This window comes from Capsella rubella, unplaced genomic scaffold (assembly GCF_000375325.1).
Source record: "Capsella rubella cultivar Monte Gargano unplaced genomic scaffold, Caprub1_0 scaffold_7, whole genome shotgun sequence".
In the NCBI taxonomy this organism is placed as follows: Eukaryota; Viridiplantae; Streptophyta; class Magnoliopsida; order Brassicales; family Brassicaceae; genus Capsella; species Capsella rubella.
In genome coordinates, this window is record NW_006238917.1 from 16,177,894 (window position 1) to 16,193,516 (window position 15,623).

At 31.2% G+C, this 15,623-nt stretch overlaps 5 protein-coding genes across 5 annotated transcripts; 4 read left to right on the forward strand and 1 right to left on the reverse strand.

The window, feature by feature from the left end:
- The first annotated feature begins 1,894 nt into the window (after positions 1-1,894).
- LOC17879528 lies at positions 1,895-2,823 on the forward strand. Its single transcript, XM_006284541.2, has one exon. The coding sequence runs from the start codon at positions 2,030-2,032 to the stop codon at positions 2,579-2,581; it is 552 nt and encodes a 183-aa protein (XP_006284603.1). The 5' UTR covers positions 1,895-2,029; the 3' UTR covers positions 2,582-2,823.
- A 696-nt stretch (positions 2,824-3,519) lies between these two features.
- LOC17879479 (protein ALTERED XYLOGLUCAN 4-like) lies at positions 3,520-4,328 on the reverse strand. The gene has a single exon (XM_023779815.1). The coding sequence runs from the start codon at positions 3,973-3,975 to the stop codon at positions 3,520-3,522; it is 456 nt and encodes a 151-aa protein (XP_023635583.1). The 5' UTR covers positions 3,976-4,328.
- Positions 4,329-6,081: 1,753 nt separating this feature from the next.
- On the forward strand, positions 6,082-8,567 carry LOC17878310 (receptor like protein 42). Its single transcript, XM_006283081.2, has one exon. The coding sequence runs from the start codon at positions 6,138-6,140 to the stop codon at positions 8,517-8,519; it is 2,382 nt and encodes a 793-aa protein (XP_006283143.1). The 5' UTR covers positions 6,082-6,137; the 3' UTR covers positions 8,520-8,567.
- Positions 8,568-10,107: 1,540 nt separating this feature from the next.
- On the forward strand, positions 10,108-10,425 carry LOC17878255 (S-protein homolog 16). Its single transcript, XM_006285591.2, has one exon. It carries the CDS (start codon positions 10,108-10,110, stop codon positions 10,423-10,425), a length of 318 nt encoding a protein of 105 aa, XP_006285653.2.
- A 3,913-nt stretch (positions 10,426-14,338) lies between these two features.
- Positions 14,339-14,891, forward strand: LOC17878613 (S-protein homolog 16). Its single transcript, XM_006282822.2, has one exon. It carries the CDS (start codon positions 14,424-14,426, stop codon positions 14,826-14,828), a length of 405 nt encoding a protein of 134 aa, XP_006282884.2. The 5' UTR covers positions 14,339-14,423; the 3' UTR covers positions 14,829-14,891.
- The last annotated feature ends 732 nt before the right edge of the window (positions 14,892-15,623 follow it).

Consider the following 15,623-nt stretch of genomic DNA (forward strand, 5'->3'; position numbering starts at 1 on the left):
TTTTTCCATAATTACAAAGAAGTTAAAAAATTTAATAACCTTTTCTGACCCAGTTTCAGACACCTCTCCGATAAGAAGTGCAGATGCAGGACATATGGTGTTTCCAAATTTGAACCCATGACTTTCAAATATCACTGTGTAGATGCGAAAAAAAATCAACAGCAAGTTAGGGTGTCAGAATGAGCCGCAAGTTGGTTTAGCTCAGCTCAATTTTTCATGAGCGTGAGCTTATTTTTTAAGTACATTTAATAAATGAGTTATATGATCGAGCTTAATTAAGATCGCAAATTATATAAGCGAGTTTTAATGAACACGAGCTAACTCATGAGCTCGATTTTTTCTTACAACTAAAATTATATGTATTGTAAATATGCATAACACTTGTAGCATATATGTCATTTCCATTAAATTAAATAAATTTTTTTTTCTTATAAAAAAACTCTCAACATATAATGGATTCTTAATCATTCCATCATCTTTAATTAATTTTAATTGAAGTTTTAGTAGTTAGTTTTATTTTAGTATTTGAAAATTGAGGTTAATTTTATTTGATTTATTTGCAATATTTAACATTTGAATGATTTATTATAATATTTATTTAAACTTGAATAATTATTGTTATTTATATTTATTTGGTATTAAATCGCGAGCTAGCTCATTTAGCTCATGATCAATATGATATGAGTTCGAGTTTATATATAGAAGCTCATATAATAAATGAGTTGAGCTAAGCTGGCTCATAAAAGACCAGAGCTCATCATGAGTTGAACCGAGTTGAGGAAGCTAGCTCATTTTGATACCCCTAGCAGCAAGAGAAAACATCTCTCTTACTGTCCTTTAGAAATCCAATAGATGCACAAAAAAGAGCATGAAAAGATAAATCGGTATATATTACCGTGAGCAGAGCCTTCGGTGATCGCTTTAGCTTGGCCAGATGCGTCATTGACAGATAGGACACTTCTGTTTGATGTAACCCATTGACCAGATATCTGATGATTCGTCCCTATATTTACAAGTGTCTTTGATGTAAGACATTGACCAAATGCATTTTGTTTATGTAGATTCAGTTTGACATTTTACCTGCTATAGTAAAATTTAATAAATTTCCAGTGTGAATGACCGGGTTTTGAGGAAAAATATGGGCCTCCAACGAAACCTGACAAAAACAATACACATGCGGTATAGCCAATTGCAGATATCATAGCAGATGTATAAGTATTTATACGACAGCAAAGTTATTATGTTACTGATAATATCGATAGAAGTTGTAACCTGTAAGCATGCATCATTGATGAGAGTACTTTCAGAACCTTGGGGAAGCAGATCTGAGTATTGGATTTTTACAGAATGATCAATAGCAGAACATGCGGTTAGGACAGTGCACTGCACTTTTTCACAAACCATAATTTCTTGGAGAACCTGCCAAAGAAGAAGTTGTTAAACTTGCAGTACCAACAAATGGAAGGAGACAAAATGTTTTCAAATTCAAAGAGAGGAAATATAATGATCTCACCTCTTTTGAATCCTGATTCTTATTGTTATTGATGTAAGTCAATGTGGCTCGCATGATGACATAGACTGGTGAATAAGTTTCAAGCGACATGGCCTTTACAAGAATTAAACCAGATGGTGAATAATCTACCGTAGATCCATACAGCAAAGACTGAACAAGAAAGCTCTAGACTTTCAAGTTTTGAATCCCCATAGAATCAAGTGATCATGAAAACGGTATCACAAATCAAAACATTCTTTAAAATCCTCATGTTCTGAGCAGTTTAGCAAATATCTAAGATGAGCTATATCAGAATTTGGAGGTTACAAGATTCGGTTCAGTTTGGTTTAGTCCGGTTAAAATGCAGAAAACCAAATCTGAAAGTTTCATTTATTTTTCTCACTTTCCCTTTTGGAGTAAGTAAATCTCTTACTCCACCATCTTCCTTTGTTGCTCTTCGCAGCAGAATTCTCAGATTTTGATTCCTTTAGATCGTGATCCGTCTTGAGTTTTTTCATCTCCGATCTTCGATTTCAAATGTCAGAAGGCTACGCAATCGAGCTTTACTTCGACCCAGCTCTCGAAAACCAAGTTTTGAAAGCTTGGAACGTCTTCGCTCGCCGTCAAATCAGCACCAAATTGATCAACACTGAGTCTCGTCCACACATAACACTCTTCTCCACCTCTTTCTTCGACTCAACGAGGCTCGAATCCTTCATCAAAAGCTTCGTCTCGAAGCAAGAACCAATCTCGATCTCGTTCTCCACTATAGGCAGCTTCTCCAGCGACAACAACGTGCTCTTCCTGTCTCCGATTCCGTCTATGTCGCTTCTTCAGTTGCAGTCTCAGTTATGTGATATGTTGAAGAAAGAATCTGTTGAGATTGGTGAAGATTATCGTGTTGATTCTTGGGTTCCGTGTTGTCCTGTGGCTCTTGATGTTCCTAAGTCTCGTATGGCTGAGGCTTTCTCTGTTTTGAGGGATTTGAAGCTTCCGGTGAATGGTTATGGTATGGAGATTGGTCTTGTTGAGTTTTCTCCTGTTCGTGAAGTCTTCTCATTTCCTCTTGGTAACACTTTGGAGTCTTGATCTTTTTGGTCTACTGTGTTGTGTTTGTTGATTTTAGCTTTACTGTTTCATGTAATTGTAAAGCATCGATCTTTACTTTTAAACACTGAATTTCTAAGAATTAGTTGGAGAATTTGCTATTTATCAATCTAAGCTGTCTCATTCCACGTGAAATTTCTTCACTTTCAAGCTTTTCTCATATGTATTTTGACCTGAAATTTCTTCACTTTCACTTTCAATGATGTTATGATTTCTAGAGTTCACTGATAGAACACAAAAGAAGCTTTGTGTTGTTGTCATGGTAGCTCAAGAAATTTAGCTATTACATCCACTTTTGAGTTTATGCACTTTAATATGTAGCTTCGAGAATCTTTAGAAGTTCCCACTATGAGTTTATGAACTCGGAATTTTAAAGGAATAGTTGGAGAATTTATATTTATCAGTCTCACCTTTGCTAGTTCTCTTATTATATTGTTGATATGTGTTTTGATCTCAATGATGTTATGATTGCTAGAGTTAACTGGTAGGATACAATTGAAGCTTTGTGTTGTAGTCATGGTTGGTAAGTAAGTTAGCTGTTTCCATTTCTATCTCAATTCTCTGTAATTTTTAGTCTCTGGAGTCTTGGACCAGGTCTTTTCAAGGTGGTCTTTTAGATCGCAATGATCTGTTGAAATTTTCCGTGATGTGGATTTGTTTCTATGCCATCTATTTTGAGTTTATGCACTTTAAGATTCTTTGGAAGATCCCAGGACATATTTATGTTTTATGTCTTCACATGAACACTAAGAATGGTGGAAACTGTTATTAGTCTGCTCAATGTTTTTTGCAGGCTATGATCTTGTCTACATGAAACAATGCGAGGTATGTGCAGTTTTGTATATGTCCTGTAAAGGTTGCTATGAGAATTGAATTAAAGACATAACCTTATACTTTTTAAAATTTCTTATCCTCAAGATTTACCTGAGTTGGCTAAGTATGGCCATGAGAAACTCGCTCCAGGCATCGATTGGTCCGGGCAAGCACCAGTGAGTACAGTCATTGAAACCCTTCATCCATTTATTTCCCCAGTAAGAATTCGGGTGCCCGTCTGGTCTCATGAGCATAACCCTAGTCACATCCAAAACCGCAAACTTCCTCTTTTTTAAGCTGATACGCTTAATCTCTTCAAGCTGATGTATCTGAGATGTTCTGATTTCCATATCGCTACTCTTCTGGTTGATTTCATTTACCCTTAAAGGGTTCGACCTCCCACAAGCTCCTCCAGTGTTCCAAGTCCCATTCTCAAAATGGGAAGGCGAATACGTCCTGAGAACCGTCACTAAGTTGTCTTTGCAGTTATGACATCCATTTATGTGCTTTAAAGCAGCCGAGAAAACCTGCTTAAGCCCTTCTTCCAAGCTAATCTGAGTCATGTTTGGTAAATTACAGAAGATGCAACCAATTGTCTCATCTCCTCTATGTATGTATATTGGTCTGAAAAACCAATGACCAGCTGAAACAATGGCAATGTCTGTATTTGGCAGATCCTTTGCCCATTGCTCATCGATCTTGCCGACATCTAGATCATATATTCCTGTTCTGGTCTTGTTAGCGCGAGTCCTCTCAAATCCAGCCACTAGAAACTTAGTCCTTGATGTAGATAGAGTGAAATCATGTTTTCGAAAGTATCATATCCTGTTTCTGTCTTCTGCATCCTTGTATATATCTTTTGGAATTTCTTCCTGCAACAACCAAAGCGAAGAAACAAGATTTCTTAAGTCACAATTTCTTAAGGAGTTATGTCACAAGATCTTCTACAAACAGAGTCTTACCATTGACAAGAGGCAGAGAAGAGACTCCATGTGGTTTCTGGCCACAGAATCACCAATGAAGTTCATCTTTTTGCCGCGAACAAGATCGAGCAAAGCTTTGGGGTTGAATCTTGGTAGTTCACAGCCTTCGGGTTTCCATCTCCAGAATAAGAAATCTCTGTTTGGTCTCCCATGTTTAAAGCAGTTTTTCGAGTCGGGTATCCTAGGACAGGTAGAGTTTGAGTACAGCGACCCTCTTTCGTCTGGAATCCATTATCCTTTAGACAAGGCACAGTCCTTCAAATCTAAACCAGCGACAACAATTAATAACACAACTATATATGTGCCAAAGTGGATCTGCATTTCAACAACAATAAGAACATTTAAACTTACTTAGTTGAGGTTCGAAGTAGAGAACCTTGTTATCTTTGATGGTGTTGAGAGAACTCAAGGAATAAGAAGAAAGTGATGGAGAATAGAGTTGTACAAAGGAAGAGATATAATGCCAATGTCCTCATGGTCGTCACTTTCTTTGATTTTCCCCGCAATATTGGTGACGAATCCATCGATAACTTGATCAAAAACTTCCACCTATTTATATTTTATTTGAGATATCAAGTTGAAAATATGAAACGGAAGAAACAAATCTGAGGGTTTTTTCTTTTTTTAAATTTGGAAGGAAAATAGCTATGAAGTAATTGTCTAGTAAATATTTTGGAAAAAGGTACATGCTTTTATACCTAGTATTTAAATATTTGTTCTTGTATAAGGTATAAAACTAAATAGCATTATTTTAAAATATAACCAAAAAAATGAATGTATTTTGTAAAATGGCAAGCAATATTGGACTATTAGATTCTAAAATGTGTCTAAGTTATTTAGATTTTGATATGCATTAAATTCTCCATTTATAGTAAAAAATGAGACTGGATTAATATTTTAAGAACGTTAATTTTCTATGCATTTTTACTCATTTTTCTTTGTAAATTTTTCACTTTAATTCATATATTTATTATGTTCATGATCGCTATATGTATGTAGTTAATTAGGGTGATTGGCCGATGTGGATCATTACATTGAGGATGTGGGTAGATTTACATCAAACAACTTACAATTTGAACAAATGGAGTATTCATCTTATAGTTTTTAAGAATCTATTAAACTCTAAACTCTGAATAAATTTATTAGAATCTACGAAAATTTTTAAAATCTCAAAATTTTTAAAATGTTTTAAAATCAGTCTTCTAATAACCGCTTTATACGGAGCTGAACTTAATTAATCCTTAATATGATGGTGCATTTTTTCAATAAATTTATTACTTGTTACTCGACTATGGTCACTTCAAGTTTGTTTTGTTTTTTTTTTTTGGTTCACCTGTCACTTCAAGTTCTATTTAAAAAAAAAAATATGGAAGACCAAAAAAAGACAATGCACCAAAAGTATGTAATCCACCGACACAAAACAAAAAAAGAAAAACACATACACGTAATAATTTTAGAAATATCGATGATTTTCTATATTTGTAGCTTCCCTGAAATTGTAAACGAAATTTCCCTACATCTACCAAGTCTTGGTCGAAATGAATATGTGGTGGTGAGGTGGTCAATTACATGTTGAGAGACTCAAAATTCCCAAGTCTTGCGATGTGACTTAACTCGTTATCTTCATCATGTATATTAGTAGAATTATATTGCAAAATAAACCAAACTCATCCATACCAATTTGTTCTTCATATATCCAAATCCTCCATACTTTTGGTTTGCAATCCTTTCTTTCGTTTTGTATGATGAAATCGCATTTGGCCGTTTTCTTCATCACTTGTTTCCTCTTTTGCGCCTACATTATGACTAGCGACTCCGTTTACACTCTACCGTTCCCTTTCCCTCCCGACCAAGTTGAGATTCTCTTGGCTTTGAAGGATGAGTTCCCATCCTTCGATTGTGACCTCACTTGGAAACTCGATTACTTTAGTCGAAGGGACACTAGAGCAAATATAAGCTCCTGGACCAAAGACTCTGACTCTTTTGATGGTGTTTCCTTTGATAGCGATACCGGTGTAGTGAGCGCGCTGTCCCTTGGTCGTCAATGTCTCACTAGTCTCAAGGCTAATAGTAGCCTTTTCAGATTCCAACACCTAAGGTACCTCGATCTCTCTGAAAACCATTTTTACTCGTCCCCTATCCCATCCGGGTTAGACAGACTCGCCTCCTTGGAATCCTTGGATCTTAGCAAAAATGGTTTTATAGGAGAAGTTCCATCCTCCATAAGTAACCTAAGCCGGTTGAAAAACTTATACCTTTCAGATAACAAGCTCACCGGTCGTATTCCCCATCTACGTAACTTAACCCTTCTTGAAAATATAGACCTATCTTATAATAATTTTTCGGGAACCATTCCTTCTTACCTATTCACCATGCCTTTGCTACTTTCTCTTGACCTACGCCAAAACCATCTTAGTGACCCTCTTGAAAAGATAAATTCTTCTACAACCTCTGATTTTTTAGGTTTAGACATGGCCTATAACTTTTTGAGTCATCGAATCGTCGAACCTATCTCAAAATTAGCCAACCTCGTGTATCTTGACTTATCTTTTCAGAAGACACCCTACACATTCAAGTTCGATTTATTGCTCTTCAAGTCTCTAGAACGTTTGGATCTTTCCGGAAATAGTGTGTCCGTGGTTGGTACGGCTCCGGAAAATTTGACACATCTATACTTGTCGAGCTGCAACATCACCGAGTTCCCTATGTTTGTTAAGGACTTACAAGGTCTATCGTGGTTGGACATTTCCAAAAATAGAATTAAAGGGAAAGTGCCTGAGTTGTTATGGAATCTGCCTTCTATGGTCCATGTAAATCTCTCTCAAAACTCCATCGATTCCTTGGAAGGTACGCCAAAACTAATCCTTAATTCGTCGATTTCACAGTTAGATTTGAGTTCAAATGCCTTCAAAGGATCTTTTCCTATTATTCCACCTTACGTCAACATCATGGATGCATCAAATAATTATTTCACTGGAGGCATACCTCTTGCATTCTGCAATAGATATAAACTGAATCTCCTCGATCTATCAAACAACAACTTCGGTGGGTCAATTCCAAGATGTTTGACAAATGCATCACTAAGACTAGAAGCGTTGAAACTCAGCAACAACAACCTCACTGGGAGACTTCCGGACATAGAAGATGGCTTAGTACTACTTGATGTTGGCCACAACCAAATAAGTGGGAAGCTTCCAAGGTCTCTAGTAAACTGCACAACCCTAAAGTTTCTAAATGTGGAAGGAAACCGCATCAACGACACTTTCCCTTTCTGGCTGAGGGATTTATGGAGTCTTGAAGTCATTGTTCTGAGATCAAACAGATTCCATGGTCCTATATCTTCTCCTGAGATTTCTCTTTCGTTTACCGCACTGCGGATAATCGACATATCGCGTAACAGCTTCAACGGGAGCCTGCCACAAAACTACTTTGCGAATTGGAGTGCACCTTTGGTTAATATCCCACAAGGCTATCGTTGGCCAGAGTATACAGGAGATGAACACTCTAAATACGAGACTCCACTTTGGGCTTATCCTTCCGTTCATTTGAGAATCAAAGGACGAAGCATAGAGTTGGGAAAGATCCCAGACACATACACATCAATCGATTTCTCAGGAAACAGTTTTGAAGGACAGGTTCCAGAATCAATAGGTTTCTTGAAATCGTTGATTGTTCTGGACTTATCTAACAACTCTTTCACAGGTCATGTTCCATCGTCTTTGGCCAAACTCAAACAACTCGAGTCATTGGATCTGTCTCAAAACAAAATCTCTGGAAATATACCTCAAGAGCTAAGAGACCTCACGTTCTTGGGATATGTTAACATGTCACATAACAGACTCACCGGTCAAATACCACAGAGTACACAGATTAGTGGCCAACCAAAATCATCCTTTGAAGGGAATATCAATCTTTGTGGTCTTCCTCTTCAAGAGAGTTGTTTCAAGGCACCATCAACACCACCACCACAGACACAAGAGCCAGAACTACCAAAGGAAGAACACGTGTTGAACTGGAAAGCAGCTGCAATAGGCTCTGGACCTGGACTGTTGTTTGGACTGGTGATCGGACAAGCCCTTGCTCAATACAAACCTGTCTTGTTCCATAAGTTATTTCGTCTTTGAGATGCATTGTTTCTTCTTCTTCTTTTTCTTTTGGTGTTGAATCATATATGTAAACTAATCAGTTTCCTACTCTTTCACTTGTTGGGTTTTGAATTTTGATACACTAACAAGTAACAACACAACTTTGTTTTTTCTCAGTTTTAATAAGTTCGATTTTAATTTGTAAATAAAAATTTAATTTATATTTATCTAACATTATTATAGAATATAAATTATCTTGTAGTGAACCACGGCTTAAATTCTAATAATTGATTATATATTCCAGTATAATCAGTTGATATCATATGGTTCTCAAAAAATTAATTAGAGTTTGGATATGCTAATTATTGATCATCATTTAATCTTCCAAAATATTCGATATTATCTACGATTAGTTTACTTAAATTATCCTTTTTCTTTCCCTTTTTCCTATTACAGCAAAAAAAAACTTAAATTATTCCTTTTTGAAATTCAATTTTAATAGAGTTATATACCTAATATGAATTATAATAGGGAAAATTGATTTTAAATGATGTTTTTTAAAAAATTTGTCCATCTATGCCTTCTTTTTTTAAGTTTGGTATATTAGGTTTTAGAATAGGAAAATACTTAAATTATATGGAAATAAAAAATTTCTGTAAAAAAAAAAAGATATTCTTAAATCTAAGAAAATCAAAAACATATATTATTTTTTCCTTTTTTAAAAAAGTCTTCTCATTTAATATTGTATATACACCTCACGTTCACTAAAAATAAAAATATATGATTTCTAGATATTAGTGAATACAAAATATTTTGTTTCCTTTAATTTAGGATTCAATTTCCTTGTATAAGATAGTTCTAAAAATTCGTAGAATACATTTTCTAAAACATGAAGAACAAAGAGTAAAGAGTAGAATTGATGTTCTACCTTTTGCAGAATATAGGGTAAAGTGTAGAAAATAAATTCTAAAATTTGTAGAATATAGAGTAACATGTAGAATACATATTCCAAATTTTGTAGAACACCAACCAAACATGAGTTCTAATTTTTTTAGAAGATATATATATTCTAAAATTTTCAGAACAAGTGCAATGCGAAGAATTTGTAATCTACAATTTTTAGAACATTTAGAGTGTGCAGAATTCATAATCTAAAATATTTAGAATACAGAAGATGTATTCTATATACTGCAGAATGATTTTTTTCAATATCAAAATCAACATACTTTCATCCAAAACTCTTTTGTTTAACCTTAAATCTTATTAATCTTTAATTGTTGATATGTTTTAATTTAAAAATTAATTAAAAATTAATTTTATTTATTTAAAAGGGTAATTTAGGTATAACTGACAATTTACCGCATAAAGCCTAAAAGGACAAATTTTTAAGAAAACATCCTTTAAAATCAAAACCCCCATTATAATAAGATATCTTCAAAGGTAACTATGGAAAGATATTATGTCATTCGACATAAATCATATATGTTTAAACTTAGAAACTAATATCGAAACAAATCGTTTGCTAACGATATTTATACAAGTATGTACATATAAATACGAGCAACACAAAAACTATGTTAATTACACAACAAAAGATACAAACATCTTTACTCACAAAAAAAAAACTATGAAAAATCTTTCAGTTTTCTTATTTGTTTTGAGTATTTGCATACTTCATCATCATGTATCAGGCGCTGGAATCAGAATCGCAAACGAATTAAAATGGCAGAAATTTCTTTGGATGAGGTGTTATTCCAAAAACGACGTCATTGGTCCAAAAATAATAGGGATAGGACAACATTATACATTTTATTTTGGGGTTAATTTTTTTCAGACAACTCGTTTTATGTGTACTTTAAAACAAGGACCTAACTATAGACATTATCAGAATTTTACAGCATTCAAGGTTTTCAGCAATTTAGACACAGGAGGTCTATGGGATTAGAGAGCCAGAGAAAATGGGATTTATTTAAAGAAAGAAGAAGGTCCATTCATTCAGAATCCAGTTTTTATGCATAAAGAATACGATTGGATATATTAGAATAGTTTACAAGATATTTTATAAAAATAGTTGTATTACGATTTAAATTAAGAATAAAGTTTAGTTTTTAAAGTTGTTAATGCACATGAGTGCGACACGTATCAAATTGATTAAATTAAGATTATATATTAAAAATACAAATAGAAATACTATTGGATATCATATTTCAAGTTTTTTTTTTCAAAAATACAACAATTTGTTTTTATTTTAACAAAAACTAGATTTGGACCCGCACGTACGTGCGGGATTGATTTCAAAAACTAAATTTGCTATCATGTTTGCAATATATTATGTATATGTAGAGTTATATTTGTAAAAGAAATTTCTTAAGAATGTTATTAACATTCATAATCCAAACTCGTATCAGTTCAGTATTTGAGTTGTTTTCAATTTAGTTTAAACAAAAGTAACGATAAAATTTGGTTCTGTTACCCGAAAAATCAACTATATTAAAAAGTTATGTAGTAAAAGAAAAGTGGTTGTCTATTTTAGACCGGATAAAAACAACTAAAAATAAAAAAAAATTCCTAACCCGGATGATAAAAATTCAAGCGGGTTAACACGTCTGCTATTCATACTTCGCAACCGATTAAAATATGTTTAACTCACCAATATATCCATTTCGCATTCTCCACGTTAGTAAATGATATTTTTGCATATGTTCTGTATAAATTCATGTATTACGCTAAATTTTCGATCCCTCTTTTATTAGGAATACAGTTTAGATAATGATTTTTATTTACTGAATTACCCGTACCTTACCATATATGTTATTTCATATAGTCCATATTAGTAAATAGTATGTTCGTATATGTCCTACTTGAGTTCCCGTTATCCCAAATTCCTTTTACCCTATATTTTCGTCGCGTATTTTACTAATAACAGTTTAGATAATGATTTTTATTTTCTGAATTACCTGTTTTCTTCCCATACACGTTATTTCATATCCCAATATATAAGATAAACTTATATTGTTCGCTTCAATGATTAAAAATTAATTTAGATTTTAATAATATATATTAAATTAACATATAGTTATATTTTTTCCTTTAAAAAAAGTTGTAGATAACCCGTAAACGCGACGTTTGACCAGTAAAATATATAATCAGTAAAAGTATGAAATTAAATTTTTTTATCCAAATTTAAATTATGAGTAAAATTTCAAATTAGATTTATTTATCCAAATTAAAATTTGTTTTGTTTTTAAATATTCTTAATGATTAGTAATTTTAACCAAGAATATTTTTTTGATAATTATGTTATTTATATTAATATGTTTTAAGATTATAATATTTTATATTAGATATATATATATATATTGCTTTTTGTTTAATTTGAAAGCCTTTAAATAAGCCACAAAACCGACGTTAACCCGGGAAAATATATAATTATCAGAAATAGCTTTAAAATTGAAATTATTTGTATCCAAATTATATAATCTGTTTCGTTATCCGAAGTTCTTGTTATGTATTCTATTTGAAATAGTTTGGATACTGTTTTTATTTTTATTTTTTTAAATGAACTTTTTCCAGCGCTTGTATATAGGACTATAGAAATTTCATCTAATACATTTTTTAAAAACTTTATTCTACTTCAAAAACTTTTTGTATTTCACATATTAAAATTATAATAATGTGAATCTTCTTTGCATATAAAATAATTTAAAATACAATCAACGATTAAAATATAAAATCTGAAATAAGATTCCTCTATAATTTAGAATAAGAATTAAAAGTGGTTGGATTCAATTTGAGAAGATTCCTCCATAATTTAGAATTTTACATTAGTTATTGAAATAAGATAATAAGTATGTATTAAACTTGAAAATTTTATGAGCAATATTTCGTAATATTTAATGGGAATTTTCATACATATATTTTCGTAATAATAAATATTTTCTTAATTTGAAGATTTTTTTAGCTATTTTTTAGGATACTTGATTTTAGGGATCATTGTTTTTTTTAAAAACAAATATTATGTTTCCTAAAATTATGGATTTTTTTAAAATTACCTTAACTATCCTTATTCTTGTTTATTGTTATAATTAAATGCATATGCTCTACACCTTTTAATTGTATACTATATGCTTACTTTATTCAAAATGTTTCCCTTTTAATAGTATAGATAGATATAGATAAATATCATTTTAGTTTAAACGTTTCAAAAATTAAAATATTATAATATTTTGAAATATATTAGTTTAAATTAGGTAAAATATATTAAGAAAATCTAAAATATGTTTACAAATACACTATTTCGAATTTAATATGCCACAATTTATGGTAACAAATTTATTATGATTTCCAAAAATATTAGTCAGTTATTAGTTTTGATTTTTTATTTATTTTAAAACATATTTATTTATTTCAAAATCTGTCATTAATTATGTTTGGTTATAGGTTTAGAATTACATAAAATATAATTTTTCTTTTAAATTCTGTTTGGCTACACTTATAAAAAATGCTTCCCTTTTAATAGTATAGATACCACAAAAGTTTTTTTTTCAAAAATACCATAAGCACAAAAATTTAAATGTTGAAAATGTAGAATTTTTTGTTGAGAATTTTAAACTATCTACCACAAAGTTGTGGGTCCCATACCTTATCTACCAGACTACCACATTTTCGAATTGATTCGGCGAATACCACTTTTGTGTGGTGTTTTCAGTGAGACGATTTTGCTCTTCATAAGGAGAAACGTTTTTAATATTGTCCATTGTTTACTTATATCGTGGAAAACAATTATCGTATTATAGACACAATAATTGTTGTACACAATAAAAATATATATAATATAGACTAAAAACAATATATAAATAATGTGGACAACAATTATTACATGGCATAGAGTAAAAACCATAATATATATACCGTAGACTTTGTGGCTTAAAAATGGTAGCAACCTCGTCGAAGAGCTTCTAGAAAACAACAATTCGGACGGCGATGGTGTTGGCCTAGATCTAAGGATGAAATGAGAATGAAAAAAAAATGACAAAACGATTTCATGGCACGACGAAATCGTACAAAGCAAAACCAAAGTTCTTCATTTTTTTCTAAATTTCTGGCTTTGTGTTTGTTGCTTTTGCAAAAATAATCGAGAGAAGAGATGAGAAGATAATGAAAAGAGGGTAAATATGTCTTTTTCTATTAAAGAATGTGGTATAGAATAAAACAATTATTAAAAGTGGTAGTTTTTTATATTATTCCTTTTTGAAATTCAATTGTAACATATTTATATACTTAACTAAATTTTAAAATTATAGCAATGTCAATAATACTTCAATTTAAACTTGGTGTAGAGTTTAAACTATATAGCAAGGTCAAAAACTTTGTCTACCAGATATTTGACATATGTTATATGTAACATATACAAAAAATTGCAACATATGCAAAAAAAGTTTTCTATTTTTATTGACAGCTGTTATATGTAACAAAATATATATATATATATATATTTTTAAAGTTGTATAAAGATATTGGACAAATATTTGAGTGAAATAAAATGAAAAATAAGAAAATAATATTTTATTTATTTATTATGGAAATATTTTAGGAATTTTGTTAAATTTAATTATTTCAAAATTTTCAATAAATAATTAATACAAATGGCATGCAACTGTAAATAAGTTTAAACCCAAAGGGTTTTCTCAAAAACTGCTGCTAAAATGTTAATATAAATATGATTATCATGAGATATCTTCAAAGGTAACTATTGGAAGATATTATGTCATTCAACATTAATCATATATGTTGAAACATAGAAATAAATCTTTTGCTAACCATTTTTTTTGTCATCTTTTTTCTGATACCCTTATTTTTTGCTAACCATATTTATACAAATGTGTGTATATAAATACGAGCAACACCAAAACATCTACTCAAGAAAAAAGAAAAAGAAAAAAAATGAAAAATCTCTCAGTTTTTTTATTTGTTTTGAGTCTTTGCATGCTTCATCATCATGTATCAGGCGCTGGAATCAGAATCGCAAACCAACTTAAATCGAATAAACTTCTTTGGATGAGGTGTTATTCCAAAAACGACGTAATTGGTCCAAAAATAATACCAATAGGACAAAATTATACATTTTATTTTGGGGTTAACGTTTTTCAAACAACTCGTTTTATGTGTACTCTAAAACAAGGGCCTAATTATAGACACTATCAGAATTTTACAGCATTCAAGGTTTTAGATACCGGAGGTATGTGGGATTGGAGAGCCAGAGAAGATGGGATTTATTTAGAGAAAGAATTTGGTTCATTTGCTCAAAACCCAGTTAATATGCATAAAGAATTTGACTGGATAAATTAAATTAGTTAACAAGATATCTAATAAAATAAAACAGTTGTATTACGATTTTAAAGAAGAATAAAGCTTAACGCTAAAATAAAGTAAAATTTAGTTTTATTTATATAAGAGCTTTTGGTTAAAAGCACAAAGATCATGTTTTTTTTATAGCAAATATACAATTATTACTATATGGTTTTAAATTAGTTTTTAATAATTTTCTTCGTTAAAAATACAGGAATAAAAAATCCCATAGTTTTAGATGAGATTTGAAAAGATTTTACAAAAATTAAATGAACTTCCCTAAAATCATCAAAATTATTTAAAAACTCAACACTTTAAATTCTACTTTGATCAGTTGATATCATATGTCTTAAAAAATTGGTATGAGAATTTAATTATTGATGATCATTTGATCTTCCAATTTAATTTTCCTGTTATCTACAATTACTTTACTTAAATTATCCCTTTTTTATTACAACAAAAAAACTTGGGAGATTTGCACAACTAACCTTTTTTATGATACCCTTTTCTACAAATACCCTCTCTAGGTGTCCATTTTCAAAACTACCTTCTTCAATGTACAAAATGACTAAATTACTCTCATTTATTATAACTCATGATGAATAAAGGAATATTCTTTCCAACAAGAAGAATATTCCTTCTTAAAAATTTCCCGCCAAATTTTCCTACCAAAAAATTCCGACAAAAAATTTTCCCGCCAAAAAATATTTCCTGCCAAAAATTTTCCGATAAAAAAGTTTCCGCAATTCCTTCAAAAAACCTTGTAAATATTTATAAATCCTTTAAAAAATCATT